The sequence below is a fragment of the Alligator sinensis genome, unplaced genomic scaffold, assembly GCF_000455745.1.
Source record: "Alligator sinensis unplaced genomic scaffold, ASM45574v1 scaffold406_1, whole genome shotgun sequence".
Lineage (NCBI taxonomy): Eukaryota > Metazoa > Chordata > Crocodylia > Alligatoridae > Alligator > Alligator sinensis.
Window position 1 is genome coordinate 1,787,974 of NW_005842181.1, and position 26,187 is coordinate 1,814,160.

The 26,187-nt window shown below is 38.8% G+C and overlaps 1 protein-coding gene across 4 annotated transcripts in view; it reads right to left on the reverse strand.

The window, feature by feature from the left end:
* BRCA2 (BRCA2, DNA repair associated) overlaps window positions 1–26,187 on the reverse strand; it is a 59,088-nt gene that overhangs the window by 10,805 nt on the left and 22,096 nt on the right. For 3 of the 4 annotated variants that reach the window (XM_025207084.1, XM_014521107.2, XM_025207082.1), the window contains 10 exons: window positions 20,449–25,641; window positions 17,002–17,094; window positions 12,094–12,163; window positions 10,925–11,334; window positions 9,777–9,967; window positions 6,896–7,083; window positions 4,438–4,608; window positions 3,784–4,138; window positions 2,990–3,145; window positions 1,208–1,352 (listed from right to left, as the gene is read on the reverse strand). In XM_025207084.1, the coding sequence (XP_025062869.1) occupies window positions 1,208–1,352; window positions 2,990–3,145; window positions 3,784–4,138; window positions 4,438–4,608; window positions 6,896–7,083; window positions 9,777–9,967; window positions 10,925–11,334; window positions 12,094–12,163; window positions 17,002–17,094; window positions 20,449–25,641 (6,972 nt within the window). The remainder of the gene's footprint in view (window positions 1–1,207; window positions 1,353–2,989; window positions 3,146–3,783; window positions 4,139–4,437; window positions 4,609–6,895; window positions 7,084–9,776; window positions 9,968–10,924; window positions 11,335–12,093; window positions 12,164–17,001; window positions 17,095–20,448; window positions 25,642–26,187) is intronic. The other variant, XM_025207083.1, reaches the window with a different exon arrangement.

Genomic DNA, 26,187 nt, shown 5'->3' on the forward strand with positions numbered 1-26,187 from the left:
TCCAGCTGCCACAATTAAAAAAACAAAACAAAATAAAAAAAAAACTGTATGATGCTTCCGATGGCTGAATTGTTTCCAAACAAAAATACCAAGCCAAGTCTCTCTATATGGATTTACTTTAGAGGTGCACCAATACATTGGTCCCATATTGGATTGGCAACAATATAAGGAAAATTGACAGTATTGGCAATCAGCTTTTTTTGGCTGATGTGGGCAATAAGGTCATTCATAAATGTCCCATGCATGCACAACAGCTGCAGCACATCACACAGGCAGCCACAAGAGCAGCCAGGTCTGGCTGGTAAGTCTGTTGTAAAGGAAGGGACATGGGTGGATGGGGGAGCAGATTAAGGCCCCAGGCGTGAGGGAGGGAGAGAGGCTGGAACTGGGACAGGAGCAGGTGTTGCACAGCCGGGGTGGGGCAGACAGAGCTGCAAGCAGCTTGTCTGGAGAGTGTGGGGTGGTGGCTCCTGCCACTGCATGCATTCCGGGAGATCATGGGGGGCAGATGCCTCGTGGATCTACCAGTGGGGGCAAGGGTGGGCTGGGGCCCGGCTCTTCCCAACAGGGTGTTGGGTTGGGGCTGCTTTTGGGACAGGCAGCAGCAGCACTGGGAGCAGACCTATGGTGAATTTTGGGGTGGCTGCAGCCCCGCCCCCCATAAACCTCCTCCCAGTGCCAATGCTGCCCACCAGGGATGCTATGTTGGAGAAAAACAACTCCAAAATCTTCTAGCAATGTCAGGTCTGCTAGTGCTCTAGAAGCAAAAAGAACTGGGTGTTAAAGCACTGGTGAAAGAGGCAGTACCACATCTGTGCAGAATAGTTTCTGGATGTGGCTCAAAATTAGTGCCAAAATCTGTGGTGGTGCAATAATTTTAAGTGGTACATGGGCAGTGCCAAGTCCCTGCAAGAGAAGGGACTCTCATCCCAAGTGCCATTTCTATGACAACCCTTCAAGATTGGCTACTATTAGGTTCAGAGCAAAAGCCTTTCAAGGCTGCATAGAGAAAAACCGCACAAAGAAGTTTTTCACTGTCAGGTCTCTCATATTTTTATGATCAGCCACTTGAAACTTCAACATGTTCTATTCACTTCTCATAAGTTTGGCTTTTCAGCATTTACCAAAGAATTCTGTGTACGTACAGTCCTTATCTTCACAGGCATCCTTATTAATCAAATATATGACACTGTGAAAGAAATTTTACCTTCATTCTCTTCATATTCTGCTTGGATTTTTGCAAATAAAGCTTCTAGATGTTTTTGTTGATTCTCTGCATGCTTTGCAGCTTCTCTTTCTTCAGCTCGATTGTTACGGAACACATATGATCCAGTTGTTTTTTTTTCCATCCACTGGAATAAAAAAGTGTTCATATCAAATTAACCATTTCTAAATTTTAAAAGAATTATCATATTATGCCTCAAAATAGTACTAATTCACTCTCAGAAACAATTCCTTAATTGGAAAAAGATCAGCATTTTTTTCCAACTATAATGAATAAAAGGACAAGTTTCGAAAGTGTTCCTTAATTTCTCCCTCTGCTGCAGGCTTGTCCAACATGCAGCCCTCCAACCTGTTTTCTGAGGCCTGAGGTACTGCAACAGGAAACAAAAGTAAGCACTGTACTTTGGTTTGTGCGGGGGGGAAATGTGATATCGCTTCCTGTGAGGCCTGTGAATATGGCTTGCCGGCCCACTGGGTGATAAAAAGTTCATGATCCGGCCCCACATTCAAAAAGGTTGGACACCCCTGCTCTACTGCTATATTTTCAGTTTAGTTAGGCTAAGTTTTTAATTCCACCATAGAAATGTTTTCTTCTTGATCACTTTAATGATTACTAAACATGATTTTATAGGAGTGTGGGTTTATGTCCAAATTTGAGCTCTGGTTTTGGACCTGTCTGAGTTAGCTGTTGAAGGAAGAATAGTTTTCTTCTGTAGAGATCAATTATCAGGGGTGTCTGACATATGGTCCATGGAAACTTCACACGAAATTCCATGGAGGGGAGCTGGAGGCAGGGCCCACCACCAAACTCTGGGGTATGGAGCCCTATTAGGGATGCATATCAGCAGCAGGGGATGAATGGCTACAGTAACCCCCACAGCTCCCTGATGCTACCACATCCAAATGTGACTCCTAAGGAGCCCCACAGTCTGGATGTGGCCTGGGGGTGAAGGAGAGGGGAAGTGGGGGATGGAAAAAGGGCAGCAGGGTGAGTTTCAAACACTGAGTCATATGATTTTGAAATATGTGGAACCCATGTTTCTAGTTTTGGATAAGGACACTGTGACAGCCTGCAGAATGCCAGACCTTCGTTCTGTGTAACACTCCTCATTCCTTTCTTGACTCATATGTCCATACTAATGACCACCATCTCCTATTTTATTATTCTAACCCTGCTTTAATGCTTTATGTTCGTGCGATATTGTATTAGCTTATATTTGTGCAATTTTATCAAGTATTTAACCACATAATTCTGTTGGAGTTCCCATATGGCATTCAGGAATAAATGCAAGTCTTTTTTTTTTTTCTTAATCTTTTAGTTATCTTACTCTTTAATATGAAAAGAGTAAAGTTGCCAAAGGAAATGGTTAAGAGCAACATAAATGGCCTCTGGAACTGTTGCCATTGAGAAGTAGTGGTGGCAGCAAACTGGAGAAGGGGGCATGGCCAGCACAGGCTATGCTGCAACACTGCAGCCAAGATGAGAACAGTTCACATACTGTAGAATTATGGAAGATGTTGGACTGCAGAAAAACGATCACAAATCTTTAAAAACTGCACCTGAATTTACTCCATTATTTTACAGAACAATAAAGGCTTGTCTACATCTATCCCAACCAAGGTGCTCCAGGATAAAAAAACATCACCCACAAAAAAAAGTTATCTTATTAAATCTTTTAGCCCTCTCATACATTCTGTTTGAGGACTGGACCAAACTGAACAGTAAGAAATAATCGGGCATCTTCACAAACTGTTGTTACTGTACCTGAAGAGGGTAAGCTCTTTGAATAACTATATCAATGCATCCAACAGTACCTCCATCACTGAAAAGTGATGACAGAGACAAAGGAAAAGGTCTGGGATCTCGATGAAATCCTAATTTTGCGTACCATCGAGCACGTCGAGTACCGTTAGCTGAAATCTGAATAAATTAAATGTTTTTAAGTAAAAATGTTACATACAAGACAGAAGGATTATTATTATTTTTAATTTAAAGGGGAGACCATATTTGGATTCTCCACCTGAAAAGCTTTTATTCTCTAACTGAACATACTCAAATTTATTCTTGTTGTGAATTACATTTCAATTGAAATAGCCTAACAAATTTTTAAAGACAAGCAAGTATTAATGAGACATAAAACTTTATCACTTTATACCAGAAGGGAAACCTCTTCAAAATTAAAATAACTTTCACAACAGTCTCAGACACCAGAAACAAACGTCATGCCCCAAATCTTCCTTCCTACTTAAAATCCCCTCAGAACTTTTATTGATTCTCTTTCAATGCCCTATATTCTTGAGCAATTTATTAAACACTGAATTTAAAAAAAGATTGAAAGAACTAAAACTAACATAGTGTGTTCAACAAAGAAGCAATGCGATTTTACCTTGGATTTACTCTGCAATATTACAATGTCAGCTATCTTGTGCCATGTCAAGTTCTACTCAATCTGGACTTCAAGTTTCTTGGAACAGTGAAGGTATCTTATCTCCACAAGTATGACTATATATATGTAAACACATCCCCACCCCTCAAATTGAACAAATACTTCATTTTACCTTTAACATGAGGGTATCTGGTGCTTCCAGAGGTGTGCATGCATTTTGAGAACCCACAAGTTCTGCTCCATGTACTATGATCTTCTGACCAATAGTCAGCCTTCTTCTTTGTAAGAGCACTTTGAGAGGAAGATCTAAGACCGCTCTAATGCTATACCAGCTATCTGTAACTTCAATTATCGCTGCATCTTTGTTGTTTTCGAACCTGGTTTTAGTAGCAGGGTTCTCAGATGTATTTGGGCTTAATGATATTACTTTAGAAATACAAAGTACAAGTGTCCTAGCAGCAGTATCATCTCTCTCCATTATCTTTTTTATAGCAGATCGCTTACTTTTATCAACTTCTAAATCATACCTACAAAACAAAACAAAAACCTCAGACACACAAATACAGTCTACAAAGATATTTTTCCAGCCCTACTGAGAAATAATTAACAAACTTATCTGCCCAGTCTTCATTTAGGTTGGAAGCAGAACTTTATGCTTGCAAATAATTTTGATATTTCAAGTCTCAAAAAGATGATGTTCAATATCCTAAGCATTCTAATGGATTAATATACATACAATTAAGGTGTGACGAACTCACAAAACTTAAACCAGTAAGTGCATACAATCAGAAACTAAACCTTAAATGCACTGCTGTAAAATACTCACCTGTATTTTAATTGCAACAGCACCCTTTCTGGTGTCAAGCACCTGCTAGCAAATTCCTGTGGAAAAGAGACTTCCATGGCTGCCAATTTCCATACAATCCACCTATAATGGTTGTAGACCCAGGCATCAGTAATTAACTTTGGATCCACACCAGGTGTATCACAGAGTGCCCTGCGTACAAATTGTTATAATATTAAACTGAAATCCATTTTCATGAATTCTTTATCTGTTGTATTAATTCTTTAGAAATGCTTATAACGGAATACTTTTATTAGAAAATAAATAAATACATGTATACGTTTATTAGAAAATAATTACAGGCTTCCCTCAATTTATGCGGGTTCTTTATATGCGAATTCACTCTTATGCAATGAGCATATTTAGACCGGTAATTCATTATATGCGAGATAAATTTACTCTTATGCCATCAGCATGGATGCCCACCCTCACCTAAGCAGGTAAGTCTGTTGGGGAGGGAAAAGGGCTGTGGCCCCACTCACCCCAGCCGCGGCTGCAGAGGCCCTGGAAGCGGCCAGCACCAGCTGCTTGCTCCTGTTCCTCCCACACCTGGGCTCACCCCAGCTCCTGGGCTGCACCATGCCATGGTGCAGAAGCTGGTGTCAGCTGCTCCTGGGGCCGCTCCAGCACACGCTGGGGTGAGTGCAGACAAGCGGAGCTTCAGGCAGCGTGGGGCACAGCACTCACCCCAGCCCCAGCTGCAGCAGTCCCAGGAGCAGCCAAGACCAGCTGTCTGCACCAGGGCATGGCGCAGCCCAGAAGCAGAGGCGAGTGGGGACAGGCAGAGCACACTCCAGCTCAGTGGCTGCAGGCAGCTGGTGCTGGCCGCTCCTCGGGCTACTGCAGCCGAGGCTTGGGCGAGTGCCCCTCTGTTCCCTTTGCTTTGCTGCTTTGTGCAGCCCTGGGAGCAGCACCCCCCACACACTCTTCCTTTCCTAGTCCCAGCCTCACTCCCTCCCTCACTGCCACAGGAACCTATCCCTAATCTGCTACATTGTAAAGTGGGTTCAGTTTATGCACCCTTCTCCGGGAACCCATGTACAGCATAAATCAAGGGAAACCTGAATTAGTAAAACATTTTAACATATTTTAGATATTAGAAACAGGCACTGAAATAAGAAATAGTATGAACTGAAATATTAAAAAAAGGAGAGTCAAAACTGTTAGCTTCACATATATTTTTCTGTGTTGCAGCTAACTGGCAGACATCACTGGTAGCAAGGCAAAATATCTATCTACAGAAGCACACCATGGAGTTTGAAGCACAGGACTGGAAGGGGCCTCCCAAGCCATTAAGTCCTATTCCTGCACTGGTAGAAAACCATTTGCACAGACAGCCCACAAGGTTCTCTACTCTGACAACAGCCACAAAGTACCATATGAAAAAAGCCGTACAATGTGCCAAATGTGAAAAGCACAAGAGAAAAGGGAATGCTGCCAATGCCTCACAAACACCAATGGCAGGGAATGTGTTATGCGTGTATATTCTCAGATTATTCCAGGAGGATGACTGTAACCCCACACTACAAAAAGAAGTCAGAACTGTCCATAGTTCTTACCAACCTGATTTGGGAGAAAAAATACTTCCTGACCTAACACCTAATAATCAGTTGGACTCTAAGAACATGGGCAAGACCCTCCATTCAAGCACCCAAAATGCTTCACTTGGCCTGCAAAAAGGGCATGGCAAAAATTAGGGCAGGGTTGTGCTTGTGTTATTTTTTTTGTTTCTTATTACATATTCAAAAAAGGTCCTGATAGTATTTTCTTTCTCCACCCAAAGGGGAAAAAAGTTGGATTTTTTTCTATACCGTTTCATATTTTTAGAAATGTCAACATGCATTGTTCTTTTTTGTTGGAGAGTTTCTTGAATTACCCTGAGGTATTAATCACAGCCTTTATATCCTTAATCTTTACAGCAGGAGTATTACAAAATCTTCTAGAACCTCCTTATACTTTCCAAAAAGAAGTCACAAAGTTTATGGGACAATCCTGACCAACTGAGCCAATTCAAGTTTTACCACAGATTTATATGGAGCTAATATTTCACTCTACAAATGTAAAACATGTTTACTCAGGAAAGTACGAGCAACATTGAAACTGAAAAAATTGGCATCTCTCACCCAACTGTATCCTGCCAAAAAACCCCAAACCCACACACAAAAACTTTTCCTTATGAAAGTCATTAGATGTGTTAATGTTATGTTGAATAAAATAACAAAGGTTCTAACCAAATCTGTAAACAGCAGCACATTTTGAATTATGTACATTGAGAAAAGTAGACTAAAACGTACATTGCCACAAAGCATTGCAAGAAAGCTGCGCCGGTCTAATAAAAAAAAAACCTATAGTGAATTTTGTTTTTTTAATCACAGGATAAAAGAATGTGCATGCTAATAAAATGGTAATTTTTTCCATTTAAGATGGTATTAAAAAGTACCTATAAAACTCATTTTTTCCTGCCCTTCCCTCTTCAGTAGGTATAAGCCAACCTCCATCACCAAGTTGTACTCCATGTCCAGCCAGAAAATATTCTTCACTGAAAAAATCCTGAATGAGAAACTCAAAAGACTCTGCATTGATGCTGTTAACTTGAATGCAGCTCTTTGAAACCCCATACATGTACAGCTGCAAAAAATAAGGCAAGAGACAAATAATAAGTAGCATTATCCAAAGTACAAGAATTACAACAAATAAAATCCCATGAGTTCAGTAAACCATCACAGAAATCATAGAAAAATAGAGCTGGAAGAGACACTGAGGGGTCAACTTACTGTATCCCCCTGTCGAAACAGAATCAGCTTATACCTAACACCTTCCCCAACTATGTTTATTTCTCATCGAACAGTAAAATCTTACTACCTACAATCAAAGGAAAAAGATTTCAGAGACAATAATTAAGTTGAAGCTATACAAATTTATATTCAATATAAGGGATACATTTTTAACAGTAAGACTAATTAACCATTGTTACAATCTATAAGGGATGTAATGGAGTTTCCAACCCTGGACATTATTAAATAAAGAAGTGGATGTTTTTCTGGAGGATATGCTTGAAAGGAAACAAACTAATTCAGGGAAGCCCTATGACTTGTGTTGTGCAGGAGATCGAATTAATCATCATAATTATTTCTTATGGCTTTATATCTATGAATCTAAAATTTTACATTTATAAGATGTTTCTCTACAACTTAAAAGTAAGAAAATCTCATTTAAGAGTAAATGATTTGTTTTCTCTCTCTTTTTTTTTTATTTTGGAATGTGCCCTTTTGACCCAAGATAAATACAATGAGTTCGCCAGGAAAAAAAAAAAAAAAAAAAGTGTGGGGCTGATGTAGCTGCATCAACATTAGTATTAAGTGGAAGACATGACAGGCGATAATGCCACTGTACTCAGCACTGGCTAAGCCCTCAACTAGAGTACTGTGTGTAGTTATAAGCCCTGCATTTTAAAAAGGGTGTGGGAAAGTTACAGAGGGTCCAAAGGCCGTCAAAGATGTGGTGGAGCCTCCTTTATTGGAGGTTTTCAAGGAGAGGCTGGATAAGCATTGGTTAGGGTCAATTTAGGAGTGACAATGCCTGTAGTGTGCTGGGCAGAGCGTGCACACAGCTTAGAGACCACAAGACAACTCTGCATGCCCAGAACAGGTAGAAGCTGGAGAGGACCATGCTCTGCAATGGGAGAATGAAGCAGAGCTCCACAACCAGCTTGTTTATGTAAGGTGACTTAAAGGAGCTGGGATAAGTTTATGCAGAGGATAAAGTGATAGAAAAGGGAGTCTGACTCTTCACTTAGGGTGTATGATGGTAGAGCTGTGTTCACAGTCCCATGGCTGCAGTATAGTGTGGAAGTTGCCTGGGCATCCCATGCTTCTGGGCTTTGCTGGTGACTATATGAGCCTAGGAAGTTTTTTTCTCCTCCTCTTTCTATAGGTGTTAGTTTATTTTTCACCTTCCTCAGAGGCACTGGCTGTTGACCACAGCCAAGGCTGGGGATTTTGACTGAGGCGTGCTGATGTTCCTGTGGGCACTTAGAAAATCCAGGGCTTCCTGGCTAGAAATTCTTGCTACTCTGCACAGGGTCAAAAACTGCTGCGTTTGGGATCAGGAAGGAATTCTACCCATGGTCAGACTGGCATCATTTGTAAGGGGGTGGCAGCAGGGGAACTGCTTTCCTCTCTAGCAGGTGAATGTGGTCCTCTTCCTTGGATCTCTGGCATGTATTTAATAAACTGCTTCCTGTCCTTGCAATAGCAGGACATTGACAATACCCTCACCTGCAACAATTTTTTTGAGGTTTCAGGGCTTATGAATGGTAGTTGTGCATGAGGGTTGTTCCTAAAGTTTTTAAAGATAAATTAGACAAACATCTGTCTAGGATGTTTTAGATATGGATAATCCTTGACCAGGAGGTTAGACTAGGTGACCTCCAGAGGTCCCTTCCAGCCCTACTTTTGTAAGATTCATTGATCAAAGAGTACAATATTTTAATCTCTATAAAAACATTGCCTAAGCAAGACTTTCCAAAAAATATTTTCATTTTTCCCATAACAGTAAAATTTAAGCTTTAACCCAAAATAAACAGGTGTTGAATGTGATAAAGCAGAATAACATCTCAACTCAATTTACTACATTCATGCTTAAAAGGTCACCAATTACACTAACACATATTACATGTTAGGTATTTACCAGACTCTTCAGGAAAATGGGGCTAAACTATGAACTGTCTGGCAAAGCTAACTAGGCTTCACATATGGCAAGCTTTAGAAAGTAACATTTCATAGCATAAATACCATTATATCAATTATGTGAATTATAAAAAAAAACCCTTCCAATAAATACAAAGGACTGACTAACATATTGTTTTTTCACCTTTGACAAAAGTAAGATGTTTTTGATACTAACTTGGTTTCAAGTTAGCAGAAAATAAAACCAAACAAAAAATTAGCATTTTAACAGATATGAGAATCTTTTGTTATATAAAGGGCTATTCATTTTAAGATTAGCTCTTACCAGTGGGAACTAGACCTCACTGATGAATTTACATCCCTCATTTTGCTTTCATCGTTTGTTAATTGTATCAGAGGAGCTCTTATGAGCTTTGCTCTATTCTTATTTTTTTAATGTTTTTGAAGAGTTACAGACACACAAGTTTCTTAATATTGAAATGACAAACGGAAATGTTTTCCTTTTAGGACAATACCCTTAAAAATGTATTACTGTAATATTTGGCTATAAAATCCAAAGGGAGACATTTTTTATATATATTTATTAACAAGTTGAAACGTAATATTAACATGAAATACAATACAAAAATGTACCTGTTCTGTGGAATAAATATGAAGAGAGTTGTTTTCTACTGCAGCTTTAAGCGAGATCCTTTTTACTGCAGATGTTTTCATGATATAAAGACTGCCTGGCTGTGGTTGAATATTTTGTCTATATTTCTTTCCAATTCTCATTTCTTGCAGATTTCTGGCCTGGTGCAGATTTGTAATCATATTGGTCAAATCTGATAAGGGGCCAGGGCGACAAAAAACCAAAAACCCATTAAATCCCACTGTGATACCATCAAACTGCACAATCAACATACTTCCTCAGCTAGTACACAGATTTTTACAATCTGCCCCAATTTAAATTTCAAAATGTTCTTTAAGAAGCATTGTTTATTGGAAACCATTGGAAATGTTTCGTTCAATAAGTACATTTCAAATAGAATTAAACACAAACTAATTCTGAAGCCTAATTTTGTTTTCACCGATAAATAATGGGACAATGTCTAACTCTAAAGTTTTATACAGTGTCTGTTTATTTGCAACCAACAGAGCTAACTCTGCATACACTTATGCATGTTAAGTTTATGCACATGATTAGTCCTATGGTAGAAAACTAAACTAATTTAAAGTTGTGTAAATTACTTATTATCTGGGATTTTCAGAAGAGGCTAAAAGAAGTAATTTTAACTCCCAATGAAGGTCAAGGAATCCTAACTACCTAATACTTTTATGCCTCTCTGAAATCCCAGAAATGTTTGCATAATTGGGCCTACATTTTAAGAAATATTGGCAATGCAAATAAATGTATCCATTTATAATAAATAAAATGTAACTATTAGTGGCCATTTTATAACGCCTCTATAATACCTTATATTAGACAAAAACAATCAAATATTAAATTAAATCTGAATACCAGAAATGAAAATAGCACAATATATTTTCTAAGCATTGCTGCATGTCTAAAAATGCTCATGTACTTGAATAACTAAAAACATATCCATAAATGAAAATGCTAGCAAAGTAACAGATCAAAATCAATCAGAGGAAAAAAAAACAATATTTCCTAACGTTTCTACATATAGGTTTAAAAATAAAAGCAAGAATCTAACAGTAAGGTGCAAAAACTTCAGGAATGTATTCAGACAACGGGTGCTCACAACAGATAACTGAGCAAAACTTTCCCCTAAAAATACCTGCACCGTTGTTTCCCAAATTTCTGGCTGCTGCATGGTTGGTGCAATCTCTCTCATCTGACTGATAAGCTTCACCTTGACCAGTGTTTTGTTGAACTAAGGCATCTTTTTGTTCCTTATCTACATTCATATTGCTGTTAGTCAATGAGTCCAGTGTTTTGTTGCCAAGCTTTTCATCTGCCAAATCATCCAACTTAGTTTTGAAGGGTGGAACAAAAAATTTGGCAGTTTTGCTTTGTATATCCAGATTTTTTGTTTTTTCACTTTTCTCAGCTGAGGTCTTACTAAGTGGAGTAAAACAACTTGAAATACTGCTTGAAGAAGAATCAGATTTAGATATAGATCCTTTAAAATTTTGATCAGGTAGAGTAAAATGAAGATTCCTGACTTCTTGTCGTACCTTAGTAGCACTGTATGGATAAAAATATTTGAACACAGATAGTTGAGCTTATCAAAAAATTTTAATTTATCAGAAAATTTTATTTTTAATTCTTTAATTTGTGAGTGCTTAGGGACTGCAGGCCCCCCAGCCATATGCCATAGGGGGCTAAATGCAGCACCATGCTCCCCCCACACATGCTTCTCCCATCACATAGCTCTTCCCACCTCATGCTGTGTGGGCCTCCTTAAATCGCATGGTCCACACCCCGCCCACCAATACCATGTGGTAGCACGGCACAGCCCAGCTTTTGCCTACCACCTCTTGGTACACTGCACTGGTGCCAGCACTGCAAAAGATCCCCAGCCATGGGATTTCACAATCCAGCTGGTCATGCTACTGTGCCCTGCCCCCAGGAGTGGTGGTAGGCAATGGAAGGTGGAAGAGGGAGGGGCAGCCTGGGTTGAATTTTTTCAATTCTGTCAACTAGAAATACTTTTTTCTTTTTTTCACAAATAACAACAGATTTAATGCATTTTTTTTATTTCAGGAAAAATTAAATTTGAATTCAAATATATTGTTTCTTTTTGTATTTCTATGGAGTATTGCAGTTATTGTTTCAATAAAAGGCAACAATTTAGATGTTGCCTCTATATTTTGAACTAAAATGGATTAGCTTTTCTTTAGAAAATGTAGGAAATTACTATAGAAAAGTAAAAATAATCAGTCTCTTTTTTTTATCCAAAACAATTGCTTTAGAAATAAGCACTATACAGTACACATCTCTTACCTAAAAGGACTACAGGTCACCGGTTTTAAAGGAACATGGTATATAAACTTTCTTCTGTCTTTGATTGTACCTAAAAGTAAATACATAGAAACACAGTATCACTTGACTATTTACAGAACATATTAAAATGGCATTTTTGTATGAATACAGAAAATGCAGTATCTTTTTCTCAATTTCCATTTTGAAGGTAAATAACTGACTTTGTATTAAGTACTCTTTGATTTTAAAAGACTGTTTAGGTTTCCTTAGCTTGCCACTTAATGAGTAAAAATAGGTTGTAATAAATTGACAAATAAGTACAAAAATGCTATGTAAATCACTTCTGGGTACAGATCTATTTCTCATCAGCTGATTGCCACTAGAAAGATTCTGTGCCTGATAAATAAGCAAAGTACTAGAAGATGCATTGTGCCTATGTGCAGAGAGGAGGAGAGCAAGCAGTGAAATGCAGAAACACCAGAAATTTCAGGTACTAAATTGGTTTGCAGCCTTGTTTTCTTGTTGTTGTTTTCATTTGTTCTGGCATGCTTTTTTCTGCGTACATTCTTGTGGGAGAGATTTTCAAACAGTATATACTACTTCTAAAGGCTCCAGGTACTTATACTTTGAGCACTAAAACCAGGACTGCCCTACCAAAAGACAAAGGGGTATGTAAATTCTACTACTTAAGAATAGTGTCTAAAAAACATGCAAACATGTAGGGCCTAGGAGCAATGCCCTACAAATACTGATGATGAATATATAGTAGAGGCCACTGCAGCTTACACCCTAGTTTGATGAACTTTGATATTGCTAACAGTCAAGGTCTCAAAAACTCTTAACATAGCTGAAATGCAAGATGAAATTCATTTTTTAATTTGTTTGTGTAAACTGTATTACTTCTCGTTCTCTCAGCAAAGGAAATAAGCTGTCTAGGAAATGCTGCGAAGACTTCCTCTAATCCCTTAGTGGATGCACCTCCACTAAGGTTATATCTATAAAGAATTCTACTTTTTTGGTGACATGGTGTAATAGCTCAAAGAGCCTGATTGACTCAAATTCATTTTTTAGGCATGTAAACACCAAACTGAGATCCCATGATGGAGGCAGTTTAGATACAGGTAGAAAGGCCCTTGAGAAATCTTGCTCTGACTGGACAACACACAGTACAAATACTGTGGAACTTTCAGCAGTGGAGTGCTTTTCAAGGGTGCCATGAGGTGCCACACAATGGTGTGCAACTGCACACTGTTAGGTGTGCAACTGCAATTCACAATACAAACCCAAAAATTGTAAATATAAATCAATAGTATTAAAAACATTCTGACTGTCGTGAGTTATTATCTGAGTGAAAAACAAAAACAAAACCAAAGAGCTAGCAACTCCAAGGGCTGCCTCAAGTCAAATGGTTGAGAACCACTAGACTCTGGTGTATCTAGCAACAATAAATGCAGATAACAAAAATCTGACACTGATCATGCCATGATTAAATTCTATTCCGTTTAGAAATGAAAGCTTTCCTTGTAAATTCCCTTCTAAGGAGATTGGATTGGACAAGGCCTTACTAAATTAGATACTACCCACTATAAACTGGAGGGAAAAAATGTTGAGATGACCTGCCCCCCCTCCATTCTGCACAGGAAGGTTTGCCATGAGGTAAGGGTAGGAGGTGGGCTAAAGGACATGCTAAGGTGTGTAGTACAGCCACACTGGAGCTATTAGCGTGAAAATTGTCTTGCTCTGTTTCAACGCTTTAAGGATTCTTGGCAGTAATAGTATTGGGGGGATGGGAAATAAGCTGATCTGACCAAATAATCACAAAACAATCTCCTAATAAGGCACAACTTACCATACCAGCCAGAATAATTCTGAAACACTGCTCTGCTCTGCTCAGCTGCATGCTACAAAATTGTGCTTTCATTCTTCCACCATTCCACAGACATACAATTCTTTGAAGGATGTATAACCAGCATGTCTTGGTTATACTTGCCTACAACAGGTTGTGCTTGCTTACAACATGCACTGACTTGAAATGTATCTTGTGTGAGGGGTTCACAGGTGTAACATGCTGCACACACTGGAAAGCAAAGGCAAGATAATACTGGATGTCAAGCAGTGTTCCCTCTAAGCCAGGGCGGGCAATTATTTCAGGCAGAGGACCGCTTACTGAGTTTTGACAAGCCATCGAGGGCCACATAACAGGCAGCCAGGGGCAGATAAATATTAATTTTCTAAATTTTTAGGAGCCCCGCGGGCCAAATAGAATGACCCAGTGGGCCGCATCTGGCCCACATTTTGCCCGCCCCTGCTCTAAGCTGCGTGATGTGCATGGCAGCGCAGGTCTGCTCATGCTGTGCTGCCAGGTGTGCCTGTGCAGCCGCGCACGCCACACAGCTTAGAGGGAATGTCAACTCAGAGGAATCAGCCCGAAAGCTGTTGCAGATTAAAAACTCTTTTCTGTTTTTAGAGTACAGAACTAAGGTAATACATTTTGTGGTGCAGCTGATGTCAAAGTGATTTTTTCTGTATTTATCATCATAAGCCCTAGAACTCTGAACAGGTTTAGGATTGTATTAATTGATGAATTGGGTCAAAGGAGGTACATTTTATAAGCCAGTCATTTTGGTATAGGGACACTTTTATACATTTGACATGGGTATAAAAGTGCTTGCGATTACCTTTCTAAACATGCTTGATATCGTTGATGGGCTGTACTTGTAGCAACTTGTGACAGTTAGGAAATTGAGAAACCTGTTTCTTGGATGAATGTCTACATGAAAATAAACATTCTTCAGGGTGAGAACTTTGAACCAATTTCTGTGACCTAGTGAAGGGATTATGAATGATAAAAATGACCATTCTGTATCTGATATATCAGATTAGGATGTTGAATTTACTGAGCCTGAGAATGGGTCTCCATCCACTTTTCTTCTTGGGAATCAGGAAGTTTTTAAAATAAAAACCTAGTTTTTCAAGACAGGATATTCAGTCTAGGGGCTTTGTGTCTGTCTTATTGTGAACCTCCCTGATCCTTTTTGGAGTGAAGTGAGGTATATAAATCTAAGTAAGAAAGATCTTTAACTCCCACCTGTAAACGTGAGTTTACTCCTCTGAGAAACCGCTTGTAAAAGTTATCCCTGAAAAGGGACAAGGAAGGTAGATGCAACCTAGGTAGGCTTGGCGAGATTTTTTTTAAAATCAGTAAACACCGATAAATGTTAATTTCACCTCATACTCACAGAGAGATGAAAAATATTTTGATAATAAAAGAAATTGATAGAAAGGGGATGTAAAGAAAAATAATGGCTGATGGAGTGTGTGATGACAGGAGGAACAGTCCCACAAAACTGTGCTGACTGCAGTTTGGACTGCAACTCCTAGAAACCCCAGGGGACTGGGAACAGAAGACAACAAAGTGACAAAGGAGCTACCAGCAGGCGAATGGAGCCAGGAGTTATGGCAGCCTGCTGCTCAGCTGGTGGCAGTCCTTCAGTAGTTAAGTTTGTCATTAATAAACTGTCTGTCCCCCACATGCTAATTTCATGCAATCCTGAACACTTAAGTTGATAAAAACTAAAGTAAACGCTAAAAAACAAACAAAGTTGGAATTATCCATCAAAATTATTAAAAAATAAAAATCGAATTCTGCCAAGCCTAAACATAAAGCACTGAACTATGTCTTATGGAAATAGTTTCCACCACCTTTTTTTGGCTGCAAAAGACTTCTATGTTATAAAAGAATCAGTAAAAGGCACCACCCATACAAGGTAAGGAAATGAAAAGGATGGCCTCTCTACAACACTAATATGCGGCTAAAATCAGTACCTAGATTAAAAGATAACAGGCAGAAGCAAGCCAAGTCAAGATGTAAGTTATGTTAATGTAATATGTTTCAGAGTTCTATCTCCTGCATGTTATACCTGCTCTCACATGATCAATTCAGAGCCTTAAACTGATCCATGGATTCTTTTGAACTTTTCACTGCTTCTAATTTCAAACAGCTTCATCAACATATTACTGGCTTTAAGACTGTCATATGATTTCTTCATGTTAACAGTGTATATTTGTGACATACCAAGTGAACTGCTACACTCCACACCAAAATGTAATCATAGATGCTTTAACAAAGATCAGCTGGTCCAAAATGCAGCAATTTATCCCTTCACTAACATCCACGGCCAAAAACATATCACCCCAGTGCTCTGCTCTTGGTTCAAGGTCCCCCATGGAATTGGCTCAAGTTATCTAACAGAGAACCTGCAGTAGATTCCTGCAGTAAATTCAGCAGTATGTGCACAGCGAGTTCTCTCTGAGCTCACTGCCTGGTGAGTGTGGATTCTGCAAGAACTCTGTGAGACCACCAAACTCTTGAGTTCACAGGCTGGTTTGTGGTGGGGGCTGGTAAGAGCTTTTACCTTTCATGTGGCTCCAGAACCCAGGGGGTGAATGCTGCCGCTGTTCCCCCATTCCATCCCTTCCCTTGCCTCCCTGTTGAATTCAGGTGCTGTGGAAAGGAGAGGATGCCTGGGGGCAGTGCTCACCTCCTGGGGTCCAAAAAACACAGGCTCCAGCCAGACCCCATGGCCTGTGATTTTAAAGTCTCTCAGCAAGTATGTTCCTGAAAGTGTGTTTTAGGTGTCAACGTTGTTAACTCACATTTCCACATTTTTGTAGAAAGTTTTACAGTAAAAATATGCCTATTAACATGGTATCTTAGTAATTTTGGAGTTTGAGAATTTAAAGGTTGGGAAGGCTGGTTGGTGTGGAGAGTAATTTTGCCTTATATAATTATTTCTTTAATAGAAAAAACATTTACAAAATCTTAATTCTACATGAGATTTTGTGCAGAAATTAAGAGCTTTATACAGAATTCTATTTGTGACATTTCATACCACAAATTACTGTATAGGATATAGACTTAAAAATTACCATCAGGAGTGCTTTTTGAAGCATTCAAAGATTTATGGGGATCCTTTGTTCTGTCAAATTCAGGTAATAGCTGCCTTTTAATTGGAGGTTCTTCTGGAACAAAACCATGGGAAGTTACTTATCAAGTACTGGAATTCAAGATGCATTATTCATATGCACATTCTACCACGAATGCAAGCTCAGAAACATTTTACTCCTAGCATTATTAATCAGGCTTCATGCATCTTGCTTCTCTTCGCACTCTGTACAGAGGGCATAAATGGTTGTACATGCTTCCTGCGTCTCGGTTTCTTTTCAGCCACAGAATCCAAGAGTGTTAAGGATTCCAAGAAGAGGGGGAGTATGAACGTGTATTCACAAGCTGCCCCTTGAACTTCCCAAAAGTCTGGTGGCAGCCTATCAACAAAAAATGGCAGGGGTTCATGAATTCTGAAATCAGACCGAGCCAGTCTTACCTTGTTGTTGACTCTGTGAAATTGCAAATTGGTGGAGTAAGATGGCTCCCCTAGCAAGTCCAGTTTATTTGGTCCATTATCTTTCAGGCTGCTACAGAACTTTTTTGCCTTCTGTTAAGCTGCTGCTGTAACTATGGAAGAGGGCATACAGTGCATACAGAAATATGCCGGCACCTGGAAGGACCTGATCTAATCTCTCAACCTATTGTATGATGAATTTTCTAGATAGAGATGGCCTGTGTCTGCCATGTCATTCTGACAAGGTTCACCATTGACTCATTGATGTGGAAGGTAATCTTGTCAGATACAGACTTGCAAAATGCACATGAGCCTGTATGAGGATTCATTAGTCTTATCAACTGAAAACTGCAAAGCTCAAGCTGTTTGGAAGCCCCTGAAAACCTCTCTATCTGGGATGCAATAAAAAAGAATCATTTCACCATCAGAACAGAGAGGATAGCGGACTAGCATTAAGAAACCTCTCCATTTCAGAGACTGAGTCTGGAAATTCTTTCCTTTCAAGGAATTTGACAGCCAAAGTCTGGGCATGAAAGTATAGTACTGAGACAGATTATCATAATCCCAGAAAAAGAAAACCCATTTCTTTGAATGCAGGGCCCACAACTGAAAAAGGCTGCTTTTGAAAGGGTCCCTGCAAGCACTTAATTGGAAACCAGAAAAACCTGAGGCAGCAGTATGGCGGTCACATGGTTCTCTCTAAAGACTGTTAAATTACTCTGTGCTGAAAAAGAAGTGGCACCACATAACATACTGAAACCAGCAGATGGGTATGAAAGAAGACAGTGCTGACATGCTGGCTTTCCAATGGTTTGGTCAACAGGAAGCCAGAGCTTTCATGCTTGCTTTTGTGTTTGACTCACCAAAAAGACATGCCTAAGAACCAGACACTGGTTTTAGAGTTCCCTGGGATCCAAGGCCAAAGGAACAAAGAAAAGGCAAATACCTCTCTAAAGACCTTCAGGGATTTTCCCCTGGAATTTTCTTTGGGCCTACGCTCACTGGAAACACCTCTGGCACCAGTGACAAGCCTATAGCATCCTCTAAAAGGTATTCATGCCTCGGAAAGTTCTGCAACCTGCTAAATTCTGCATTCTAGGGTCTAAACTTGACTGCACAGATTTTTTCAGAAGCTAAACCTGGGGTCTAAGACAAGGTCCTTCTAAGACAGGGGCAGGCAATTATTTTGGGCAGAGGGCCGCTTACTGAGTTTTGGCAAGACATCGAGGGCCGCATGACAGGCAGCCCAGGGCAGATTAGTATTAATTTTCTAAACATTTTAGGGGCCCCGCGGGCCGGATAGAATGGCCTGGCGGGCCGGATCCAGCCCCTGGGCTGCATTTTGCCCATCCCTGTTCTAAGACAAGGAAGTGAACGATTTCCAAACAGTATATTTCCCACGGTGATGAGTAAGGATACTTAATCTACCTGACCATTATTGCAGAAAAAATTGCACCATAGGAAAGTTATATATTGAAATCAAGGGAAGCTATGCTGATGGTCAAGGGAGAAACCTGGTGGAAGTATATAGGACAAATGGAGCTTCTGTAGCCATAGGAGGCTACTTGAAAGGCTAAAGGAGGCTCACATCTTACTGAAAAACAGACCAGAAAATTAGGAAAGAAAACTAATTAAAACCAAATTATGATTCAGAAACAAACAAAACAAAGCATGTTTGTTGTTTGTTTTTAAATAGTTGTAGATCAAGCACAGTCTGGAACAGAATTTAACACTTTGATCTTGAGCAGTCTATTGAGAAGGATGGAAAGCAACCACTGCCCTTTTATGTTTTCAGTACAGAGCACAAAGAAAGAAGGATACACAAGTGTTGTAAGGGTAAAGTGGTACAGTGCCACGGTAAAGTGCCTAACCTCAAATACTTGACAATTATATACATGCACCCAAAATAGTATATACATATGGATAATTAGTCAAAAGGAAAGCACTGTCTTTCAAAAGTGAATTTCCTATTAATTTCAATATCTTACCCAAAGTTGTATAATATAAGTAGCTTCTAAATGCAACATTTAAGCAGTTGTGCCAAAACAAAATTAGCAACTTTACAGATTACAAACACCAATGAAGATGTCCTTTTCAGCTAATAGCTCTGGTTTCCCAGCAGCAGTCTCTGCTCCCATGACCGCTGGGGTGTCTGCTGCCAACAGGCAGCTTTGCTGTTGCCACTACAAGGGCAGTAGCTGTCCCCATTGTAGCAAAGCCCTCTTTACCACTGTGATGGTGGCAGCAGGATGCCCAAACAGATAAGCAGAGTTCACCACAGAGCCTCAGTTCCCAGCAGATTGTAAAGAAGCCAGTCACTCTCCCTCCCTTCCCTCTTTGGGAAACCATTCTTACTGACACCACAAAGAGATTTTCAGATAACAGGATCCAACCTCTAGATTACCTGAAATCAGTTTAAACCAAAAAAAAAGTAAAATGTTCTAAGCCAGAGGTACTCAACCTATGATCTGTGGGCCACGTTGATTTTGCTGGTCAACCCCATGTTCAATCTGGCCCACAAAGTAGCCCCATACAACTCATCTGGCTCATGGGACAGGACTGGTTTTGTACCACCACTCAACCAGTGGTGCTTAAGCTTTTGGCCCTGCAGTCCAGATGAGTGACAAGAGTCCAATCTGCATACTGAATTGAGCCCCATATGCCAGGACTGGGCCCCTGGCAGAGCCCTCTCCTGCCTGGTGCTGCCTCCATTCTGCCCTGCACTCTGGATTGTGCAGGCAATCCAACATGCAGGGCCTAGGCTCCCTACAAGTCCAGGAAACTGTTAGCAGGGAAGCAGGCCAACACTCCACTGCCAAATTCCCAGAACCACTGAGAAGCCCTGTGGGCCAGATAACCGTACTGCAGGCCAGATCTGGCCTGCAAGCCAGGGGTTGAGCACACCTGCTCTAAGCTATTCCATAATGTGAAATTAAATAAAACTTTAAGAGAGTTTAATAAGCCACAGACTTACCAACTGAGATTTGCTCTGCCATGCATCTCTTCCCAATTCTCATATTTAATGGAAAGTTTTTATCCATCTTTCTACAAGCCAAAAGGCACTTTTTGGTACTGTTTTGTAGTTCATAATCAGTGAGGTCACAATCTTCCATTAAAGCCTTGGCACTTTCCACCACTTCTGTTTCCAAATAATTTTCTGGAACCTGGGAGCATGCAAGATAAACACCCCACTTTGGTTTAGTAGGAGTACTGCACAAAACTGCTTTACTATTTTTTCCCATCCTTTGCTGCTCATTTTTTGAAAAGCAGGACTCCTTTAGCATAAAGGCATTTTTTAATAGTGTTAAGTGCTTGTCCTCCTCACTGTGGGATGGCCCCAAAGGTTTACTGCAAATGTTTTCTAAAGGCTTTGTTTCATCAGGAGAGATTCCTGGTAAGTCTGTTTCTTTATTGTGAGTTTCTTGAATTCTTGAATTCTTGATTTCAACTCCTGCTTTAGCCATACCAACATAATTAATTGAAGTTTTAATAGCTGAACCAGAATCTTGCATTGAATTAACCTGATCTGCATAGCAACACTTGCTGCTGGCAATATTATCAAAATCTTTTAGGATTCCTGTAACTTTATGAAGAGCGTTTTCAGAGACTAGCACCTTCTTTCCACTTGCTGTGCTGAATCCAAATGGAGGACTCAGAATGAGCTCAGGATTTGGAGGGTTTTTTTCTTGTGATTTTACTAACTCTATGTTCACAAGTACTGAAGCACTTGCAGTTCCACCCTTCCCTATTTTTTCCCCAACTGAAGATACTTTATAGCCACATTTCATATCCAAAATGCTTTGTTGCTCATCTAATGAATTATTTTCCATTTCAAAAAAAAGCTGTCTAGCTTTCTTTAACGAATCTTCTGATAACTGTACATGTTTACCACTTGCTGTGCTAAAAAAACCTAGATTACCTGCAGGAAAATCTCCAGGATGATTTAGCTTATTAGATTTATGTATTCCAGAAAATTTATTTTTCATTTGAAAGGACAGTGACTGAGGACTTGTCTCAGATCCAAGATCTGCAGATGTATTTCTCTTCTGGTATAGTGTTCGTTTATCCTTATGGTTGTTCTTAGTTGCATTAGGAAAATGGCTTGTAGATACATTATCTGTCTCAGTCTTCTTTACATTTACTGAATTATTAAAAGTGGGGCAGTTGGTGTTTTCAAAGGTCTTCAAGCAATCTGTTGTAACAACCTGATTAATTTCCAATTTAGTCTTAATATTCTGTTTTGCAGGGTTATCAGGATTTTCTGGAAACAGCTGTCTGACTCTCTTCAGTGCATCCTCAGAAACAGTGACTGTTTTACCTTTTGCTGTACTGAAAACAAATGGTCCATCCTTCAGTGGCTTAGAAACAGAACCTTCTACTTTTGTTGCTGAAATTTTCAGAGTATTTTCAGCATCTAGAAGTTTCAAATCATTTTTTCGATTTATACAACTTGTATTAGGAAATATATCTTTGAAATTAATAACGTTGTTTTTGTCTGAAGAAAGACTTGTCAGTGGTTGTTCTTGACAAATATTAGGTATATTTTCTGAGAAGCAGTTTATAATATGGCATGTATCATTTGAATTTTGATTGTCAGACCCCTTCGTATGGCATTTAACAAAAGAGTTACCATCTGAAAAGTTGCCCAAACTTATATAAAAGCAATCATGGCATTTATTTTTATCATCCTTAACTGTTAAAATATTTTGTGCATTTTCATGTATAGGATTTTCTCCAGGAGCGTGGGAAACTTGCGTTACGTGCATATCTGTAGTCTTGTCAGTACTAGAAATAAGCAATGTATGTTTTGAGGCATCACTTTTTCTTGATGAGTTTTGCAGTTCTCTCTCTCCAAAAGACTCTGTCTCAAACAAAGAAACTTTACTTATAGCATTTTTTCCACTTTCAGTATAAAATTCTGAATCTAAATTTCCAAAGTCCACAGCAATAGGTCTTTTTGAATAAAAAGCTTCTGCATATTTTTCAGGTTCACTGGCCAAGTTAGCTAACACACTGCTCTCTAATGAAAGATTTTCCCTAACTCTTTTTTCAATTGAACTACTTTGTACTACCAGTTTAAATGCATCTTTTCCAGGTTTTTTAGAAACAAGGTTATCTGTAAGATCAAGCTTTTCCTCAATACATTTAGCAGTGTTTTCCATAAACAATTCACAATCTCCTACAAATGCTTTTTTGTTACCTTTCTTTTCATTTAAAGAGAGAATCTCAGGGTCCTCAAAACTGCCATTGTGTTCATTCTCAAAGAACATATTTTCTTCTGCAAAAAACTGTTTTACTTTAGCCAAAGATTCATCAGCAGTTGTAATTTTCTTGCCACTTGCAGTACGGAAACCAGTAACGTTGTTCTGTATTGTATCTTTGATTTTAAAGTCTTTGTCTTGTTGGATGTTAATCTGATAATGGTCAAGGAACATTTTGGTTTTGTCTTGGTTCATGTTAGTACTTTTTTGGACAGAAATTGTATCTGTGCCTTTTTTGCTAATACTATATGTCATTTGCCTATTGAGGTTTGATAAAACATTATCCAATTCTTTTTCTGCATATGTTTCAGGAAGCAAATGTGGCGCTTCATCCAACAGCGCCTCAGAAACTGATATATTAGCTATAGTTTGAAAATGTTGTGATAAACATTTATGACCTGGACTTATTTTTTGTTCTTTTGTATTATGATCCAGCTGTTCGATTTCATCCAAAATATTTAAAGTAAACATCTCTTCAGTTTTAGCTGCTTCTCCGAAACATGTTAGATCTGACAAACCTTCTTGTGAATTGGATTTAACCTGAATGTCACCCTGGTTTGGTAGCTGTTGTAAGATGTTCAGACTCTGAGCATGGCTTTCACTAGGTGGTAGACTATTTCCCATTTCACGAACAGAATATTGTGCGTTATCTTTTAGGTTATTAATTTCAGTACTCCCAATAATACGGATATTTTCACCATCATTTTTTGGTTTATTTTCCATGTGTTTTTGATTATTTTGAGATGTATGCTCAGAATCCACCTCTGTATCTTTTAAACTTGTTACACAGTAGTTGCCCTCTTCTGTCAGGCATCTAGAAACATTCCAATTAGAAGACATGCATCTATTTGAACATCTACTTTTTGTATTTATTTCAGTGAATTTCAGCATTTTGCCATCATCATCCAGGTCACTGAACAACTTCGTAGCTCTTGTCAAAGCCTTGTTAGAAATATGTATTTTTTTGCCTCCAGCTGAACAAAAGCTTTCCAAATTAGAACATTTTTCTTGCATAGGCACTGAGAAAATCGGTATACAATGCATCCTATTTTCATTTGCATGTAAATTAGAAACAACCTCTTCACAGTTATATTTCTGGAGATTAAAACTGTCTTCTTTTTTATTGCCCACCATGTTAGACTCTGTGTCTGCACACTTACTCAAAAAATTGTCACTTATTTTAACTTTAGTTTCAAAATCATCAACAGAATCAGAATTTTTCCACACGCCAGAAATATTCTTTGAGTTAATCATTTCACTAGTATCTACACTTACAGATAATTCAGAGGCATTATTCTGTGGTACACTGTTTCGAAACTGTGTAAATTCAAACTGGCTACCTGTTTCTTCCAGTATGTTAGAAAGTTCAGTGATTTCAGCTTCTTGGCTTGCTGTCAAAGTTTGGTTTTGTTCAGGAAACTGTTGCTGATTTTTAGGCAAGTTTTGAAAAGATGAATGAATGCTTTTAAATAAAAGAGAATGTGGATTATTAAATTCAAACAAACCTGCTTGTGAATCAAAACTAGGGGAAGAATTAGTGTCCAATTTATTTTCCAAAACTGAAGAAATCTTATTTCTGCTTGTAACTTTATTTGAAATGTTTTTTATTCCATCTGTGGACAAGTCTTTAAGACACTCATCCTCAATATCTCTGAACAGCATTTTGCCTCTTGTTATGCTATTTTCAGAGAGTTTGATCTGCTTATTGGAAGCAGTTTGGAAGCCATCAAACCTCCGTTTTAAACTGTGTACACTAAAACTTGCATGCCCTAGCCATTTCTCTTTGTTGTTTTCAGAATTTTCTTCGGCCTTCCTGTTGAAACATAAAGATGTTATTGAATTTAAATTGTTATCTGATGCAGTACATTTTAAAGGAAATTCAAGTGCCTTCATTATATGATGTTTATCTTCTGCATTAGGCTCTGGTCCTTTCTTTGATAGAAGCACAAGTCTTGCTTTTTGAGCCTTAGTTGAAACAGACTCTTGTGCACTAAAAGCTGGTACATCTTGTAGTAGTGGCAACATAGATTTCTCAGAAATTACCTCTCGTAAAGAACTAAGATCTTTGCAATCTAACACTTTATTGCCACTTTCTACACCTACTATGTTTTTGTTGGCAGCTGTCTGAAACTTATTTTCATCATTTTCAGCAGACTCGGTTTTTTGATTATCAGCTGTAACTTTTAAAAATGAAATTCCATCTGTTTTGTTCCCTCCCTTTAGCATAGTGCTAGAATTTGTACATGACTGTATTTCAAAGGGTGAATTAATTATTCCTTTACATTCATGTACTGGCAACTTGTCAGTAGCATCATTTTCTTTTGTTGATATATTTCTATTGCAACATATACTATTGCTGTTATTTATGTCAAGGTTGATTTCACTCAAGCTATTGCTGCAGTTACAGTTTGTCATAGAAACTGGTTCTAACTCAAATTCAATCAAGTGTTCATTATCACTAGAAGTCTGTCTACATTGTGGTCCCTGTTGAGGTGCAACAGTAACATTCAGATTAATATTGGTATTTCTATCTTCCACATCTCTTATTGGGGACTGAACAACATGTATAGTCCTACCAAAGTCCATTTTGGAATATTTAGTTGTGAAGAGGCATGCTGTGACTAAAACTTTATGCTTTATACTTGAAACAGCATTAGTATTTGAAGCATCCACTAAATATTCTCTCCAAGTACTGGCCATGTCTGATGTAACAGGTTGATGCTCCTCTCTATTATTTTTTACTACATCCTTCAACTCATGATGCACCAGTCCATTATTGAAAGAACTAGTAGAGGAGTTATTTGCAACATCTGTTTTGGTGGCATACTTGCTTGACACAGAATTTTTCTCAGTATCTGACAGTAAACATTTTCCCTCAGCAGACTCAGAAGCTGCCCTCAGAAGCTCTATAAAAAAAATAGGAAATATTGTAAATTAACCCGACATGTCAATAAACAGAAGTAACAAAGCAATTCTCACTTTTTCAAAGTGGCAGTTAAACAAATAAGTCCTTTCACAAAATTTTGGCTCTAAAGCTGTTAATACTTAAGTACCTACTTATCTTTACTACCGTGAATGGCTTATTTAAAAGTGTAAATGTTCACAGGACTGTGGCCTTACATGACTCAATTATGGTCTGATAACTGACCAGTGAATCTGATATGATCTGAATAACAAATCAATTGTTTTTATTAAATTGAATTAGGGGAGGTGGTGTTCATCTTTTGATGTCTGAACATTCACATTCAGTAGTACATACTTCACACAAGAAAGGATCCTTGATTTTTTATTCTGATGTAATAATTCTTGTAAAATTCATAGATTCATAGATGCTAGGGTCGGAAGGGACCTCAACAGATCATCAAGTCTAACCCCCTGCATAGGCAGGAAAGAGAGCTGGGTCTAGATGACCCCAGCTAGATGCATATCCAACCTCCTCTTGAAGACCCCCA